This window comes from Python bivittatus, unplaced genomic scaffold (genome assembly GCF_059951505.1).
Source record: "Python bivittatus isolate LINGU-HERP-01145 unplaced genomic scaffold, Pbiv_v1 ctg000850_np1212, whole genome shotgun sequence".
NCBI classification, from domain to species: domain Eukaryota; kingdom Metazoa; phylum Chordata; class Lepidosauria; order Squamata; family Pythonidae; genus Python; species Python bivittatus.
In genome coordinates this window covers 38,329,757-38,349,780 of record NW_028277112.1, presented here as the reverse complement: position 1 = coordinate 38,349,780, position 20,024 = coordinate 38,329,757, and the positions used below count along the sequence as shown (strand labels likewise).

General features: G+C 37.8%; 1 protein-coding gene across 8 annotated transcripts in view; it reads right to left on the bottom strand.

Annotated features, from left to right (window-relative positions):
- The window catches only part of PRUNE2 (prune homolog 2 with BCH domain), a 141,860-nt gene that overhangs the window by 51,592 nt on the left and 70,244 nt on the right, over positions 1-20,024 (bottom strand). For all 8 annotated transcript variants that reach the window (XM_088130341.1, XM_088130340.1, XM_088130344.1 and 5 more), the window contains exons 7-8: positions 11,415-11,570; positions 308-6,461 (exon numbers count right to left, since the gene is read on the bottom strand). In XM_088130341.1, coding sequence (XP_087986467.1) covers positions 308-6,461; positions 11,415-11,570 — 6,310 coding nt within the window. The remainder of the gene's footprint in view (positions 1-307; positions 6,462-11,414; positions 11,571-20,024) is intronic.

Sequence of the window (20,024 nt, the reverse complement as noted above, 5' to 3'; positions counted from 1 at the left end):
GATAATTCATAGCTAGAAAAAATACTGCATTTATAGTGCGTGTGTGTGAGTGAGAGTAGGTGTCTCTAAAAACACATTTATAGTGTGTGTATTCATTTGGAATATTTATTTTTTAAAAAATAAATATTCTTAAAATAAATATACTTTCTTTTTTAAAAAAGTATCTCCATTTGGAACATTTTATCTGGAAAAGTTTTCATAAGTTATTTCTTTCTAAACCATTTTATTGCATACTGTGAAACATGCACAAAGATTTTTATTTCCCTAGAAAAAATCTTATATTAAGAAATGTGCCAATTTTACTCACCGTTGGCTACACTTATGACTCCACCTGCTGGTGAATCAATGTGAGTTGATTCTGCTTCATATGCACATTCTTTTAAATAAGTTGTCAACTTGGGAATTACTTCAGACTCTAACAATAAAGAACCCCAGTCTTCAGAACTTTCTCCAGCCTTGCTATTTACATCATCGGATTTCTTTTCTGAAAGATTACTTTCATCTTCACTAGCTGGTGAATCAATTCTATTTGAATATATTTCATGTACAGGTTTTTTAAAAACACATGAAGGTTGCAATATCTCATCAGATTCTAATAAAAATGACTCCCAGCCTTGATTTTCTTGATCTTCTGCAATCTCACTTTTTAAACTGGTAGTTTTAGATTCTGTAATGTCAATTTCACTGCTACCAACTGGGGATTCAATATTACTTGAATCTGTTTCAAACTCAAATCCTTTCAAAGTACATGAAGATCCAGGAGTCCCATCAGATTCTAATAACAGGGATCCCCAACCCTGTTGAGAAAATTCTGCAATATCATCTTTTATAACAGTAGTGTTAGATCCTGAAATATTCATACCATCTTTTTGAAGAGTGTCTACACCAAATGAAGAAGCACATAGAAGTGCTGATTGTTTATTGGGTAATTCTATAAACTGTGGACTGCAGTTTTCCTGCATAGTTTGGAGATTTTGTAGACTATCTGCAGAATATTGTCTTTCTGTATTATACAGGAAATCTTCCTTCTTTTCTTCTACTGAGACTTGCAGCAAGTGTTTCTTTGTAAGTGCTGGATCCATTTCTACTGTTTTCTCTGATTCATCAATGACTGTCAAAGGATTAGTTTCATTCAACATCACAGATAGGTTATTAGTTATTGGTACTTTATTCATACTATACTCTTTTCCAGTGTCATCAATAGTATGCACTGTTTTCAGCTGTTCAGCTGATCCTGTTACATGGTCAAAGGCTGAAAGTTGATCATTTCCAGGAAAATTATCACATATAAAACTATCTGTGGGGAAAACAGGTTCCTGAATAATATTTTCTTTTTCAATTTCAGATGGTTCGTCACTTGTAGAAGATTTTCCTTGGTAGATTATCTCATAATTATTTGAAAGACATGAGCTGTTTTCTTCAGGACATAATTCCTCTTTATCAATTGCTAGTTGCTGATTAAAATGAAAATCAGTGTCTTCTAACAAAAAGGGGGACATTTCATTGGGCTCCTCATGCTCAGCTAGTCCAGAAGTTTGTGCACATGTTTCCTTACTTTCATACTGGCAAACATCAGGACTGCTTGAGGCCTGTGAACTGCTGTCTTGATCAAAGTGATTTAATATATCTGGGTTTTCTCTGTTTGTTCTCAAAATGAAAGGCTGATCAACATCAGTCCACAAATCTGGATCAGTACTGAATATCTGACAGTCTCCAGGGGTGCTATTTTGTAATATATCAGGAACAAATGAATTTTCTTGTGCAATTTTTTCTTCAGTAGCTGTTGAGCTCAAAGATTTTGTTACAGATAGTGAAGGATCAGATGGAGATTTGTCAGTAGTCTCTAGCTGAGTTTCACTGTTTTGATTTATTATGTTTGCATCAAATTGATTTCTGGTTATTATGTTTGGATTATTTTTTAATGGACCAAGTTTTAGATCTCCCTGAGCAAGTGCATTTAATAGGCTTGTCTGCCAGTTTTCTGGAACAGTTTGTTTAACAGTATTAAGAGAGGGTTCTTGTCTTCTCTCTGTTTCATCATTATGTGGCCATGATAGTTCATCATATTTTCCAGTGTTTGCACTACCTTGATCTGATCCAAGTGAACTCTCATCCTGTTTTTCCAAATTCCACCATTCTAAAGTATCATCTGGAAATCCAAAACATTCTCCTATGGATTTTTTCTTTTCGCCTAATGCACTTTTTGCATTATCTTGCAACAGAATATCCCAGGCATCTAAATTATTTGGACTGTAAAATTCTTCATTATTTAGAGCAGATGTTTGTGCAATATGATTATGTACATTATCCTGATCTATTTCCTTTTCTATAAAATACTCAGAAGTTTCATGGACATAGCCTTCTCTTAAAATATTAACATCTTCAGAAGTTTTATTTAATGCATCCACGTGGACATTTTCTTTCAAATTAGGCTGAGCATTTGAATTTTTTGAATCAACTATATGATTTGTTTCATGGAACTGCAAAGATTCCTGCTCTCTCACATCATCTTCCAATTTGTCAGAGTCTAAATCTGACTCTATTGCTCCCTGATGTGTATTTGAAAATTCTGAATCTTCATCTGTTCCAGGACTTGATAAAGAAGATGTATCATCATCCACATGAGCATTCCAAAGATCTAAGTTTTTAGGAACTTTATGATCAGTATTTGTTTCAGAATCTTCTTGGCTTTTATTTTCAAGGGATTCCTTCCCAGATTCATCTATTTTGATATCATTGGTAATGTCCCATATACTTTCACTCTTATTCTGATTATTAGCTCCTTGAAAACTCTCCCTGGTATGTATGTTACTTGAAGAATCACTTATATCTGGGCTTGTTGGACTTGAGTATATATCATCGTGAATGGAACCACCACTGCTATTATCTTCCTCATACATATTTTTGAGGGAAATATTTGCAGGGGAATTACTTGATACTTCTGGCATTTCATTCTTCATGGGGCTTAGTCCAGCAGACTGAATCTGTTCACTCACTGATATATTCCAAGCATCAAGTATTTGGGACAATTCATGATGCAGTATAATATCAATACATTTTTCATGAGTAAACTTATTCTCACTCTCCAGACTTTCAGAAGTTTCACTTATTTCAGAAGAATCAGCTTTATAGGGTAATGAATTGTTTGGTTGTGGCATATCTGTTGTATCCAGGGGTTCAATATATTCTGTATGTAGATTCTGTGGAATTCCTTGATTTTTATCCTTTGAAGTTGTGTCTTCAGTGTTGACTATTTCTGAAACGTCTTCACAACTTTCCAATTCAAATTTATCAGTGTTCAAGTTAGGTATTGACTCTTCTCCTATTGATGGTGGTTCTTCACCATGCAAAAAAAGATTTGATGGTTCTAATTCTGAAGTGTTCACTTCTGATCTATTAATCATGCTTTGATTTTCAACCATTATTGGAGAATGCTCCATTTGATTACATTCTTCTCCAGGAGAAATTGGAGAGGGACTTTCCATTTCAGGAATATTTTGTGCAGATAGATCTTTATCAAAAGATTTAGAAACTGGTGTAGATAACCCCTCTGAATGGTAGTTTAGATGATCAACCATGTTAAAACGTTCCAAATTATCATTATCTTCTTTGGGAGACATAACAAAATGTTTTGCATTACTATCTGAGGATACTTCCTTCTTTTCCTCCTTGACAAGATAAGTCCAGTTGGAAAATGGTACACTTACTTCTGGTGGGTCTGCTGCTATTTCTTCCAGACTTCCACTAGTTATTGTTTTTTCTGGTGAGCTGGGATATTCAGCAATTGTCCTGCTTTCTTCTGAACTATTAACATATGAAAGAGGTAGTAAAAGTGACAATGACATGCTGTCATTTTGCAGTGTTTCATTCCTAATATCATTAAGGGTGACTGATCCTACAGCAGTTTTATTTTTAATTACTTCTAGTGTTGAGGAGTAAGTTAAGCTATTATCCTCCAATGCAACTTCTTGATTGTGCTGGAGATGTTCAGTTTTTTGGTCAAATTGCTGATTCAGAAGCTTACTTTCTTGTTCTGACTGATAGTTTCCTTTAAGTTGATAATTAACTAAAATGGCATTCTCTGTATCATTTGGGTCCAAACAAGGAGATCCTGTGTCTTCAAGAATGACTTCATTATTTCTCGCACTTTTTTCTTCTATTGTGCACATGATACTACTTAGCGGGGAACTACCACTTTTTTGTGCAGGATCCAACATCATTCCATAGTTTTCAGAAGGGCTACTGTCATCAACATCATAGTCACCTGAAAAAAGCACTGTATCTTTTTGTTCTGTATCAAATACAACAGCATCTTTAATATTAAGCTCAGAATGTTCAACTTCAATTTGCTTTTCATTCTTAAGGGTTAGTTTCCAAGCTTCACTATAATCAGATGAACATACAGGAAATGTTTGTGGCAATGATTTATCATCTGCTAAATCATATGTTTCTGTTTCTGTTTCAGTTTCATCTGAATTTGAGTTTATTATTTGGTTAAAGATTGGCTCTCTATCAGAACGTTTGTCCTCACTTTCTTTTTCATCTCCAATACCTGTGGGTGATACATATGAATCAGATGTTGAATAGTTTGTATCTGGTGGAGAGACAATGAGATCTTCACATGTATTTGATGTGACAAAATCTGGGTCTTTATATGACAGGAAGGGATCTTCCCAAGATGCAAGGTTTCCAAGCATATCTTTTCTGATGTTTGAATCACAGGCATCCCATACAGTGGTATTGTCAAACTGTCTGGATTTAGTGTCACTGTGGTTTTCCATAATCGATTTAACATCTTTCTGCACAATGCCAAAATCAGATTTTGCATTTTTATATGCTCTGTGATTTTCTACTGAGCTATGCTGCTCGTTGTTTTGAGATCTTAAATCTATTTGATTTTTTGGATTTTCACTTGGATTATCTACAGAGAATTCCAGTAAACATTTAGACATAGAATGTGTATCAAAATTTTGTGAAAAGGGATCCAAATCCACTTGAGGAACTTTCCATGGATGCTCTGTGGGCCTTGAGCTATCATGATCAAACTCTGTCCAAACGTTAGGCAAATATGTCTTTATATGTCCACTATTATTCCATGGTCCAGAAACTGGTTGACTGGAGTTCCACATATTAGCAAACTCTTCCATTTGCTGTTCATCATCTTTTTGTTGATATTCCAAAGAATTCTGGGCAGGACTAAATGGTTTTTTCCAAATATCTGTTCTTGAAAATTCCATATACTTTGGTTGCTTTTGCATACATGCCGAATCTGAAGCTCTTCTGTCAGTTTGCTGTCTCAGTAACAGATTTACTTTATAATCTTTCCATGAATCAGGACTCTGAAATACAGATTCTGGTTCAGTTGAATTCCATGTATCAACATTTTTGGAATCTACTTCAAAACCATCCCACCAGCTCCCATATCTAATACGAGAATGAGGATTTTTCACATGATCAATTTCATTAATTCTTTTAATTATATCTTGTGGATAAAATAAAGGTGGCCCACTATCTAAAGGTGATGTTTCCACAAGGCTATTCATTGGGGTTGGTGGAGTTCTTCTCTCGCCACTTTTAAATATTTCTGGACAAGATGAAAATTCATTTTCCAAGTCAATCAAACTTGATTTTTTTTCAGAAAAATCTCTGTGACTTTCTTCTTTGTGGCCAGATTCATTCAATGTCACTGTATCATCTTCTTCACTTCTTTGTATGTCTACTGAATAATTTGCAGTGTCACATTCTGATAGATTTGTCTTGTCATCTGCTTTTGAATTAGCTGACAACTGTTCTTCTGATGAACCACTGTCATGGGAGAAATCATCCACAGAACAGTCCACTGAATGTGAAGACATTGTCTGAACTGATGTCATAGGTACTAAATCAAAACTGAAAAGATCAAAATTGTCACTGCAATTCCTAGATGTAGGCTTTTCTTCTTCAGCTACTGCTCCTTCAGGAATGGGACTATAAGAGTCAAATCCAGAAAGAAAACTGTGATGAGATGCACCCCCTTCTGCTACTGGACTATCATCACTAAGAAAAACTGAGCTCTCCTTAGACGATCTGCTGCTTCTAATAGTAGCAAGCCCACTGTCAGGACTCACAAGATCTATGTTAACATCAGCATGGGCTTGGGCTGATCCATTATGATCCTGAGGGTTTTCTATAAAGTTGACAACATTTGGTTGTGGTTCAATGTCTGAACCATATAGTTCCATAATTCCAGAAGACCCTTGAGAGAGTGGAGCACTTCCAGCAACAGCTTCAGTGGAAGATGTTCTACTGTTTGGTGCCATTTCAGGATGTCTCCTGCTGATAACATCTTTCATTAGCAAAAAAATTTCATCACCATTTGCTATATAATTCTCTTGCTGATAAATGAGAAGTTGGTCACATCCATATTCCATAGGATCCAGTTCCAGGCATGGATTCTGGCATTCTTCTAATTCACAACAAATCTATTAAGAAAAAAAAGTGTTTTGTTTGATCAACTGTACATAATGAAAGTAAGTTTAATAAAAATTAATACTGATCCCCTTATTGTCTAATTCTTCTGAAATCGAGTTTTTACTTTGTAATACTTTTCAGATTCTAATATACTCTGAGCAAGTACTTTCTGCTTAAGCAACAGCACTTGACAAAATGAAATAAAAATTTAGCCTACAGGTTCCAGAGGGTTTAGTATTCCTGATCTTTGCCCCTAATATTCCCCTTTCCTTAAAATAGTAAAAGAAAATATTTTTATGCAGCATTCTCAATCCAGCATTATTTAAAAGCACCAGGTAAACAACAATAGCTGCCTACCTTTTCCCAGAATTCACCAGGCCTTACTAGATTATATATACTATACATTCTGGAAAAGAAGCATTGTACTAATATATGTATATGGTTTGATGAGGGCCCAATCCAGTTATTGCTCATCACTGCCTAATAAGCTTATGTGGGGCTGGAGGGCACAGAATGCTAGGTGCATTTCAATGTCATTCTAAAGCAAAAGCCAACAAAGTGGTTAAGAAAAAAAAATAATAAAATCTGACATTGTCTTTGTTTAGATAATTACTAACTTAGCCCTCTAATGAATGGATCATGATATTTCAAGAATACCATTATGTATTGATAAAGAGTACATCATGCAAACATTAGTGGCATTTTTTCCATTCTATGACTTAATTGTGCTATTAAAATATTTATGCTAGTAACAATATCCTATAAAGTTTAAGAAAATTATTATCTACCTTAAATATATAGTTCTATTTGTTAAATATATGATCTTACTTGTATAGGACAACATCAGAACAAGAAAGCCGTTCTTTGATCTGGGTGAAGCCCAAAGGGTTCTAGAAAGCCTAGTTCTGAAGCAGTACAATTGTATAAAATAGAGCAGCTTTCCCCAACCTAATGCAAACCAAATGTGTTGGAACTATGAGTTCCAGGATTCCTAGGAGCATAGTCAATTTTTAGACAGGGTCATCATACACTTTCCCTAGTGGGAATAAACATTTGTTCATAGCAGTTTGTAATATTTTTTTAAAAAAAAGAAGTGTAGAAATTTATTCTTTAGAACAGAAATAGAGGTTTTCTGTTTCTTATTTCAAAGACTGAATTGCAAAAAAATGAATACAGGTAATCCTTGCTTACCAACCACTTATTCAGCGACCATTCAAAGTTATGACAGAGCTGAAAAAGATTTATGACCAGTTCACAAAGTTGAAGCTGTTGCAGCATCCCCGTGGTCACATGATCGCAATTCGGGCGCTTGGCAACCAGCATGCATTTACAACAGTTGCAGGTCCTGCACTCACGTGATCACCATTTGTGACCTTCACAGCCAGCTTCCAACAAGCAAAGTCAGTGGGGAAGCCGGCAGGAAGTTGCAAATCACAGTCACGTGATGTCATCCTTAACAACCTGCAGTAATTTGTTTAACAACCATAGCCGGAACTGACAAACGGACGTTGTAAGTCAGGCACGGTCACGTGACATGTCACTTTATGACCGAGTCACTTAGTAATGGAGTTGCCAGTCCCAACTGTGGTAAGTGAGAACTACAGTGGGGCAAAAAAGTATTTAGTCAGCCACCAATTGTGCAAGTTCTCCCACTTAAAAAGATGAGAGAGGCCTGTAATTTTCATCATAGGTATACCTCAACTATGAGAGACAGAATGAGGAAAAAAATCCAGAAAATCACGTTGTCTGATTTTTAAAGAATTTATTTGCAAATCATGGTGGAAAATAAGTATTTGGTCACCTACAAACAAGCAAGAAGTCTGGCTCTCACAGACCTATAACTACTTCTTTAAGAGGCTCCTCTGTCCTCCACTCGTTACCTGTAGTAATGGCACCTGTTTGACCTTGTTATCAGTATAAAAGACAGCTGTCCACAACCTCAAACAGTCACATTCCAAACTCCATTATGGCCAAGACCAAAGAGCTGTTGAAGGACACCAGAAACAAAATTGTAGACCTGCACCAGGCTGGGAAGACTGAATCTGCAATAGGCAAGCAGCTTGGTGTGAAGAAATCAACTGTGGGAGCAATAATTAGAAAATGGAAGACATACAAGACCACTGATAATCTCCCTCAATCTGGGGCTCCACGCAAGATCTCACCCTGTGGGGTCAAAATGATCACAAGAACAGTGAGCAAAAATCCCAGAACCACACGGGGGGACCTAGTGAATGACCTGCAGAGAGCTAGGACCAAAGTAACAAAGGCTACCATCAGTAACACACTACGCCGCCAGGGACTCAAATCCTGCAGTGCCAGACGTGTCCCCCTGCTTAAGCCAGTACATGTCCGGGCCCGTCTGAAGTTTGCTAGAGAGCATTTGGATGATCCAGAAGAGGATTGGGAGAATGTCATATGGTCAGATGAAACCAAAGTAGAACGTTTTGGTCTAAACTCAACTTGTCGTGTTTGGAGGAGAGAGAATGCTGTTGTTGTTTAGTCGTTAAGTCGTGTCCGACTCTTCGTGACCCCATGAACCATATTGCGCCAGGCCTTCCGGTCTTTCACTGCCTCCCTGAGTTGGCTCAGTTTCACGCTCATTGCTTCAGTGATGCTATCTAACCATCTCATCCTCTGCCGTCCTCTTCTCCTTTTGCCTTCAATCTTTCCCAGCATCAGGGTCTTCTCCAAAGAGATCTCTCTTCGCATTAGGTGACCAAAGTATCTGAGCTTGAGCTTCATTATCGATCCTTCCAATGAGCAATCAGGGTTGATTTCCTTTAAGATTGACTGGTTTGACCTCCTAGCAGTCCAGGGGACTCTCAAGAGTCTTCTCCAGCACCACAGTTCAAAGGCATCAATTCTTCGGCGCTCAGCCTTCTTTATGGTCCAGCTCTCACAGCCATACATTACTACTGGAAAAACCATAGTTTTGACTATGCGGATCTTTGTCGGCAAGGTGACGTCTCTGCTTTTTAATATGCTATCTAGGCTTGCCACGGCTTTCCTCCCAAGGAGCAAGCGTCTTTTAATTTCATGGCTGCAGTCTCCGTCTGCGGTGATCTTGGAGCCCAAATAAATGAAGTCTGTGACTGCTTCCATTTCTACCCCTTCTATTTGCCAGGAATTGATGGGTCCAGATGCCATGATCTTAGTTTTTTTAATGTTGAGTTTCAAGCCAGCTTTCGCACTCTCCTCTTTCACCCTCATCAAGAGGCTCTTTAGTTCTTCTTCACTTTCTGCCATTAAGAGAATGCTGAGTTGCATCCAAAGAACACCATACCTACTGTGAAGCATGGGGGTGGAAACATCATGCTTTGGGGCTGTTTTTCTGCAAAGGGACCAGGGCGACTGATCCGTGTAAAGGAAAGAATGAATGGGGCCATGTATCATGAGATTTTGAGTGAACACCTCCTTCCATCAGCAAGGGCACTGAAGATGAAACGTGGCTGGGTCTTTCAGCATGACAATGATACCACCCGGGCAACGAAGGAGTGGCTTCGTAAGAAGCATTTCAAGGTCCTGGAGTGGCCTAGCCAGTCTCCAGAACTCAACCCCATGGAAAACCTTTGGAGGGAGTTGAAAGTCTGTGTTGCCCAGCGATAGCCCCAAAACATCACTGCTCTAGAGGAGATCTGCATGGAGGAATGGGCCAAAATACCAGCAACAGTGTGTGAAAACCTTGTGAAGACTTACAGAAAACGTTTGACCTCTGTCATTGCCAACAAAGGATATATAACAAAGTATTGAGATGAACTTTTGATATTGACCAAATACTTATTTTCCACCATGATTTGCAAATAAATTCTTTAAAAATCAGACAATGTGATTTTCTGGATGTTTTTTCTCATTTTGTCTCTCATAGTTGAGGTATACCTATGATGAAAATTACAGGCCTCTCTCACCTTTTTAAGTGGGAGAACTTGCACAATTGGTGGCTGACTAAATACTTTTTTCCCCACTGTACCTGTAGTGCAAAAAATAATGGACTAGCCCAAAGATAAAGTGAGCAAGACCATGCCACTCCTCACTCTCACATACATGAATACATCCAAGTCTACACACAATACACATAAACAGAGACTTTCGTTCATACACTAATTCACACCGATAACACATGATACACATTTGATTTATTGTGTGCCATCAAGTCACTGTTGACTCTTAGCAACCACATAGATTTTCTCCATGATAATCTGTCTGGTCTTTCTATGATATACATACTCACATGAATTGGATTCTTATATAATACTCATGTAACATTCCTATACACAAACAAAAATAAACTTTCTCATGTGAATTTAGAAAAAAAACTTCTATAACTTTGTCACAAGAGAGAGTTTATGGATAGTTGCAAGGAAGGATATTTTAACTCAGAGTTAAATAATACCAAAAATAGCAAACCAGTGGCATGAAGAGTAAATAGTATAATATACTGTAGATAACCCTAGAATAGGGGACAGTCTAGCACATGGAGAGGGGGTATTGTGTTTTCTTCAATCAAAATAATCAATACATATATGCTTTGATAAAATACAGTAATTCTTGTGGTGTGATCTTTATGTGACAAACAAATACAGGAATTGGGGAAGTATGGCTAATAAATTTTGTGACTATTCTATCAAATATGAAGTTTAAAAAACTCTATGGAGAAATCTCTACACGTTCATGACATAGGTGTTAAATGAAGACAAAATAATTATGTAAACCTGTTAAACGGAGTTCAGTTTAAAAAATTTACAATTGCTTTTCCTTCTCTAATTTTCCTGCCATTTAACCACCTAATGGTGTTTTACTGTTTGTAAATCATTGTAGAAATTATTGTACTATTCTTGCAATATTTTTAAGACTTTAACTTATCCTGTATTATTAAAAAATGTAATGGCAAAATATGATGCAACAACGCATCCTTTATGACAATGCAAGTTTTTATATTATTTCATTATCTTTTTCAGAATACATACCTGATTTCCTAGTTCCATATTTTCTGAATAAACTGCTATTTGCTTTTTTTCTTGTCCTTCTGTTAAGTAGCTGGCCGAAATGACAAGGACATCAAAACCGTATTTATCTACAAATGCTTTCAGGTCTTCATTAATATTTCTGTGAAACAGATAATCCTGAAATATGACAAATCAATTATTTATTGAAGAAATTAATTGAATTAACATCCACAGCTAACTGGAACAGTTAAACCAATAATGGACAATTCAGGGTAGAGTGGGTTTGTTTTGGTTTGCTTTGGGGTGCTCTTACATACAACTCTAAATATATCTACTAAAAAAATAAATTCCACTGAGTTCAATGGGAACTGGGAGTTGAAATTAACATATCTCTAGGGCATTGGATAAGAAAAGGCTGCTATATTGCTATATAAGATTACTTGCAATTATAAGATACACCCTAAGAAAGCACTTCTGTTATTATATATTTATACTTTCATGAAAAATAATAAAAAGATATTTTTCCCATACATGAGTGTTACAGTTATTGAATGATATACTCTTGAGACCCATTATAAATTTGAATTACGCTCCTATAAAATTCCCTGCTAGGCACATACTATATTCACTGCTGATTCTTATTTTTTTTTTACCCCAGTTTTTGACCACATGGTTCCCCACGACAATTATTATCACTTTTTGCCAATGAGAACAGTTATGGAAATCCTGCAGAAGAAAATTGTGGATTAGACGTTTGTAAGAAAATGGAAAGAAAAACATTTGAAAATACTTAAATGTAAAGTTATATAATACAATTGGCAGACAGTAAAAATATTCAGAAGTATTTAACTTTTGAAAATATTCATTTAAGCCCTATTATCTTTGTTCCTTTCAATCCAGACTTCAGTTATGAACCTATGTTTATATTTAATTATTGGATGCAAAAGTCTTATCTTACATTAAACCTAAGCCATCTGTAATGAATTGCAACCTGCATTCCCCAAACTGCAAATTGTCAACTACTGTGCTATCCAGACACAGAATCTGCTAACTTGATTGTGACATGCTGCTGCTCAAACAGGCAGAAAGAGATTTTCCCCAACCCCTCCCTATTCAGGTGACAAAAGCCCTGTATCTGAAACTACTGGAAGCAGAACTTTGGGGGGGGGTGTGGAGCAACCAAAAATTGCTAGACAAGAGGCCAAGAACCAGGGAGTTTAACATCTCCCTTCAGCCTCAATTTTAAGTTTAGAACTTCCAGAAAACCAAATAGCAAAGACAAGCAAAACTGAATCTGGAAGGAACTTCGGATTCAAAGAATTTGGGTAGGGATAGGTAAATGTCCACTTAGCATTACACTAAGGTCATTCTTTTCTTTTGGTTTGTGTGTGTGTGTGTGTGTGTGTGTGCGCGCACGCACTGTTAATTTCTTGTCCCTGATAATCTATCTCCTCTGAACATATTTAGTTTTTGTATGATTTATGCAAAGTAGCACCTTCCTACATCAGAGTGCTTTCAAGTGGGAGCAAATTGGGACTATCTTAGATGTTCCTCAGAGTCTGATGTTCTGTATATTTTTCAGGGGAAACCTTTTTCTAAATTGTTATCTGTCATTTAGAGCAACTCTAAATGTTTATCTTTCCCAGTGATCATTTTCTGCATTTGACTACAAGAAGTTAAAAAGGATGTTTTACATTTCTTTTTTTCTTATTTTTAATAAAGTTTATTTGGAGTTAGATTGTTCTCTAAGATTGTGATCTAACTCCCAAAGGAGAGGGCTGTTTTTCCTAGCCACACACTTCAAAGCTACAACAATGAGGAGATGATGCTCTAGAATTTATTTTATTATTTCATCATTTTCTCATTTTACTTACAAGCAAGGCTATAGCTGTGGTGGTTCTATTTGTTCTATTACTCTTATACTTTGGTGTTAAGGGGGAAACATGCAAGGTTGGAGCACACCCCAGGAAGATAAGTGGTTGTAACAATAACTACCAAACAGCTACACTAAGGCTGGAAGGTAGACCAGGGTGTATGAAATCCAGAGGACTTCTGGGAGAAGGTTAAGCCTTCCACCTTTTATCCCACAGGCTCAGCCCTGCTACTACACCATCATTTGCTAAACGTAATCAGAGCTATATAAAATACTGTATTTTTGACAAAATAACAAAGCAATATGCTATCAAAAGTCCAGTCTTCATGTTACATGTTCTGGTCCATTCAATTGTGAGAAAGACTGTCATGTCCATAAATAGAAAGTGATATTTTAAGCCATTTGAAAACTGGAGTAATGAGAGCTCTCTCAAGTTTTTATTAGGATGAGATTTCCAGCAAAAAAAAAAAAAAAAAAAGCATCTTATGCTCTTAAAAGTCTTTATTGGAAATTGTTATATGATGGATAGCTTTCCAACCTCCATAACCTAAGGAACAACATCAATTCAGCTGCATCACTCTGAGCAATTTCTTCTCTGTGATGCCCTGTCAAACTACTCTGACAGGTATTTTTTCAGGCACAGGGATGCACTCCTACATGCTCTCCCATTCGATCTACCCAATCTGTAACCCCTCACCAAAGAAGTGGAGCATCTGACACTGATCTACAAAACCCCATGATTTTACACATTCTACAAATCATGTGCCTAATGGTGCAATGACTTGACAAATTGTAATCTATCTTCTCTCAATTTTAACAGAATATATGTGTGTGTGTGTGTACATGCATGCAAATATATATAAATCAGTTTAAGAAATACAGGTAGTCCTCATTTAACAACTGCCTCGTTTAGCACTGTTCGCAGTTACAACAGTGATGAAAAAGTAACTTTACAACTAATCCTCGCATTTACGACCTTCACAGGCCTGTAAAGCAAAGGAAAGCTGAAGTAAGATCGTAAGCACAGTCATGGTTTCAGTTAGCAACTGCTTCACTAAAACCAAGTTGCTGGTTCCAACTGAGGTTGCTAAATGAGGACTACCTGAAAATTGATTAATAGATGTCTGAGCATGTGTGTATTTTGTTTGAATTAAGCCAGCCTATACTATAAACTGAAGTCAAGCTATAATTATTATATGCCTATCAGGATCCTTTCCCATGTTATTTTGGCATGGATGTGATATTTTCAAGTTTTTTCAAAGGATATGTTGGGCTATATAGTGCTTGGAGATATTGAAAAGAACTATAACCTATTTTGATAACTTCCTTACTAGTTCCCAACCATCCTACCTTCTTTGCAGATTATTTATTTCAAGTCCATAATTTGGCAAACTTACTAATAAAATAAGAGGGGGAAAAAAAGGCCCAGAAGCATTTTGGAAATAAAGATTATACAGTGTTTTGTTTTGCAACAAATCAGATTTCCATTTACTTCTTGTAATTAAAAAAATACTTGGTAGGCAAGGGCCTGACAGATTTGTAAGGTGAATCCATGGCCACAAAGGACTCCAACCTTGGTGTCTATGTTAACAAACTGCTAGTGTTTGGTTTGGTATGTTTGCTAAGTTGACCCCAAGCTGATTGCTATGAATAGATTAATTACTTTGTTTGTTTTTTACTTTCCCTCATATCTTTTTATGCAGTGGCATATAACTGGTAAAAAGTTTATTGCCTTTTCTCAATCAACTTTTTTTTTACATGTAGACATTTGTTTTCATTGGTGTAACAAGGGAATTTCTCATTAAAACTATCCCCACATTTAAGATTTCTTGGTTGCACAGCTACCCCTTGTGTTTCAGAATTGACACAAAGTTTGTTAAATTGAACATTTTGGGGCTTTGAAGAGAAAGAACTAAAGCATCTTCCATTTTATAGTTTCTGATAGGACAATGCAGAAATAATTTGAAAAATGTGCAACATAGGGCATTCAAATGTCTTGCTGATTTCACATGAGCTCAGGAAGAAAGAACCAAGTTACACAGCTAACAGGTGGCAGCTATTCTCAATATTTCTATTTGCCACAATCCCTCCTCCATGCACTTACTAGTCAGTCAGACTGTTTCTGAACATGGGTCTAGAACACTTTTGAAAAAATGTTTAAACCCAGGTTCAGAAATAGTATGGCTAACAAGTTGGAAGCATGGAGGGCAGCACAGAGTAAAGTACAAGACAGTGAGCAACAATAAGCAAGCTCTAGCCTCAGTAAGTGCTGCAACAAGATGTCAGTGCTGACAGTGAGTAACCAAGGAATCAACTTCTGGCAGCAGCACCCAGAAATGGTTGGTGGACTGCCATGGAGTACATGTAACATACAATAACAGCCATGCAATGGCACTAATTTGTTTGTTTATGGAACTTGTATGGCCTCCTATCTCACACAGTGATCCTAGGTGGCTCACAACAACCAATAGAAACAGCAATATAAAAACAGATCATATCCCGCCAGGTGCCAAACCACCCATGCTGTTGACCTCCTGACTCATCTCCATCCTAGCCCAGTGCTTGAGGAAGGAGTCAGGTCTTCCAGCCTTCTGGAAGGCTAAAAGTGTAAGGCCTCCCTGAATCTCAGATAAGAGCTGTTCCAAAGGACCAGGGCAGCTATAGGGAAGATGTCCCACCAGATGACAACATTGAGGGAAGGGACCTGGAGCATGCCCACCCTATCTGACTTAGTAGGATAGGTAGATACCCTCAGGGAGAGGTGATCCCACAAGTAACTTGGCCCTGTGCCATGTAGGACTTTAAAGGTGATAACCAGCACCCTAAATTGCACCCAGAAAGCAGCTGGCAACCAATACAGTTCATGCAACAGCAATGTAACATGAGTAAACCATGAAGCATCCAGACCTCTGCAACCTGCTGCATTTTGGATCAGTTGCAGCTTCTAGATGGTCTTCAACAACTGCCCTATGTAGAGCATATTGCAATACTGTAATCAAATCAGGAAGTAACTAAGGCATGAGTGATTGTAAGTAAGGCCTCCTAGTCCAGGAATGTGCCCAAAATGGTGCACAACATGGATTTGTGTAAAGGCTTCCCTGGCCACAGCTGCTATCTGCTCTTCCAGCAGGAGTCACAAGTCCAGGAGGTCCCCCAAATCATGCACCAATTCTGTCCGGGGGAATGCTACACCATCCAGAGTTAAAGGTGTCATCTCTCCTGACTCCAGGAGACCAAAAACCCACAACCACTTCATCTTGCTAGGATTGGGTCTCAGTCAGTTTTTCCTCATCCAAGTACTTACAGCCTTCAGCAAGGGGAACCACCTGAATAGCATCGGGTAGCGAAGTATAATTGTATATCACCAGCCTTCTGATGATACCAAACGCCATGCTGCTGAATGACCTCACCCAGCAGCTTCATATATATGTTAAATAGGAAAGGTGAGAGACCCAAGTCCTGAGGCACCCCACATAATCTCTCCCTCCTACCAAAACCTACTGGTACTGGCCTCAGAAGGAGGAGGAGAACCATTGCCAAACAGTGTCCCCCACTCCCAATCCCTGGACCCAGTTCAGTAGGATACCATGGTTGATGGTACTGAAAGCTGCCAAAATGGACACACCACTCCAATCCCGAGCCCTCTAGAGATCATCCACAAGTGTGACCAATGCTGTCTCCATACTATAGAATGACCTGAATCCTGATTGAAAAGGGTCAACATAATCCACTTCATCCAGGGCTCTCCACAGCTGGGAGCCCACCACCTTCTTAACAACCTTCCCTTAAAAGGGAAGACTGGAGATTAGATGAAAATTACCCCAAACCATAGGGCTTGAGGAGGGGGCAAATCACTGCCTCTTTCAAGGCAGGCGGGACCACCCCCTCCCACAAAAAGGCATCGACCCAACCACATGCCAGTTCCTGGAAGACCTTGATCAGCCAGGAGGGACATAGGTCCAGACTCATGCAGCTCACACCTGCAAGGGCCCTGCTCATTTCCCCAGGATTGACAGGCTAGTTACATAAAACCCAAAATGAAGCAGGAAAAGTGGTGCTGCCCTCCCTTATGGTAACTATGGTTCATTGCTCAAACTATGGTTCATTATACGATGTCATGAACTCTGACCAGTCAGGACGACAGTTGTAGCATTTGTATGAGTCCTCAGTTAATATAGAAGTAGTGAAAACAGTAAAAAAAAAAAATGCAGATACTGTACATAAATTCCCTTGTTAGCAGAAGTGATGCAAACTACTTTTACTGCAGCCACTGCAGACAAAAAAGAGCCACTTAGTTAGAACCCCAGTCTCTTTTTCCCTGTCAGTCAACCCTCTGGACAGCATAGGATTAGTAGTCTGAAAAGAGCACTGTGTTTAAGAAACAGGCCTTGCACTCTTTTGTGGAAGGAAAGTTTGCCATGGCCAGCATGAGCTTTTCCTTCCCTTTGCTTTCTCCGCTGGGACTTTAAGGCTGCCTATACCATACCAGGTTTCCCATTGTAAAAGGAAAGTGCTGACAGCACCAGAGTGTGGGTGTGTAGGTGTGTTTGGAGGGAGATTTGTGTTGTGTGAGAGCAGAAAGGAAGAATTTGCAGCCAAGAGAGTGGAGCAGCCATCAGCTCAACAGGCAAATGATGGTAGAGGAACAGGCTTGGACTTCAGCATACCAGCAGTAGACAAGCTGAAAGGAGAAGCAGAGCCCAGCAGCTTCACCACTCCAGCAGAAATGCTGAGAAGGTACAGCCAGCCAGCAGCTGGTAAAGCGCCTTTCTTTTCCCATCCCAGTACAGACTGAGAAACTGCTAAGCCAACTGCTTCAGCAACAGTTTAGAACAGCAGCTGACAGCAACAAAAGCCAGCTTGAAGGTGGCTAAATAGTGGCTAGAGACTTTGGTATAAGTTCAGGAAACAAAAGAGAACAGAATTGTTATAGACTGTTTAGGAATAAGATATACACACAGGCATAGACATAGATGTTAGTATAAGTATAGTGTAAGATAGCATAGGCTTAGTATTAAGTGTTAAGGTAGAACTTAGGACAATAAGTAAGTTTAATTTTATATAATAAAAGGCTCCCTGGAAACACAGGCAAGATAAAAACAATCTGTTTCATTTCCCAAACTCTTTCTTATAAACCTATGTTTATAAGGAGCCTAAATGAGACCTGGCAGGCTTTATGAAAATGGGTATGAGGCCAGCATGGATCTTAGCAGAAGCCAGGTGTCCAAGCCAAAATTATCACGGAGGGCAGATGCCAACAACCAGAAGGGAGGGGGCATGTCACCAGCAGCCTAAAATAACCAATAGAAGCCAGGCAGATTCCAACCTTTGATCACATCAGCAACCACACTGCCAGTAGAAATAAATGGATATTCATCTACACAATGAGTCTGATGGCTTTATTTTCAAATCTTTCAGTAGCTCATTAAATATCTTTTCTTCATCCTTCGGCTTGTGATATTTCTATTTGATGAAATGTTTGTCTTCTGAACAATCACATTGTCATATAATGTTGTTGGCTTTTATGTTGCTATTAAGCAGCATTCTTTTAAATCAACAGCAGTTCTTCAACCACATACCACAACTGAATATTCAGGTGGGTATTTTATTCACTTCTATCCTTAACTATATATTTCTGTCTTCTATCTGATAAATTACTTTTTAGCTTGCATGTGAATAAACTCTATTTATAAATCTACTCAGACGTGTCCAAAAATATGTTTTGCTTCCCCTTAAGTTAAAATTAAATGAACACCACTTTATCAAATGTTTGAATAAAAAAAATATTTTTCCAGATTTTAAAAAAGGCTATTTTCATAGTTGTATATATTTTTCCCAATGCTGTCTTCCTGGCATTCATGAACAGACTGGGGGGAAAGCCTAAATGTAATTTGGATCACAATGTATGGCCCGTAATTTAAAATATATATTAGCTAAGAGAGTGCGAGAGGACAGGATTTAAAAAGTTGCAGCTTTTCTCAATCTGATGGCATGTGTTAGATCAAAACTGATAATTCCTAAATCTTTGGCCATGCTGACTGAAAATTAAGGAGATGAAACCCAACACACTTAGAGTTCACCAAGTGGGGAAGACTGCTTTAGTTCAATAGATTGTATATGAATTGTTTAGTATTTAACTTTTCTTCTTTGAAGGGCATACAAGACACCAAGTTATCAAGTAACTTTTGGAGCACATCAATTTCAAAAGTGAGTAATTTGTACTTCAAAAGGGATAAGCTATATACCTGGGAAGCTTTGGAAGATAAAACAAGTGGCAGTGGTTTTTTGATCCTGGCCAAGACTTATCCAAGGTGGCAGAAGAATATAGGTATTGCCACATCTAGCCAATGCTTGCAACCATTATTTCAAAGAAAAAACAATCTATGTCAATCTATCTATAGCACAAGAAGACTTCTACAGCCTTGTATTTTATGCCTTGCTAGGCTTTATACTAGAATATATATTTTACATGACATACACTGACAGGCATAAATATTACTACATTCAAAACAGAAAGGCAATTGTCCTTCTAGCCAACAGCTTTGCTGTATATGTTTTCTTACGATATTCTTATGAAAAGTGATAGTCTTATTAAAAGAACAACATTACTGCTTGTTTCAGAATTCTGAGTATGAACATCACTCCAATTTTTGCCTATATATAATCCATTCTTCATTTTTATTAAGAAATACAGGTTCAAGTCCACACTCAGCCATGAACTTTACTGAATGAGTTAGGCCTATCATTGAGTCTCAGTT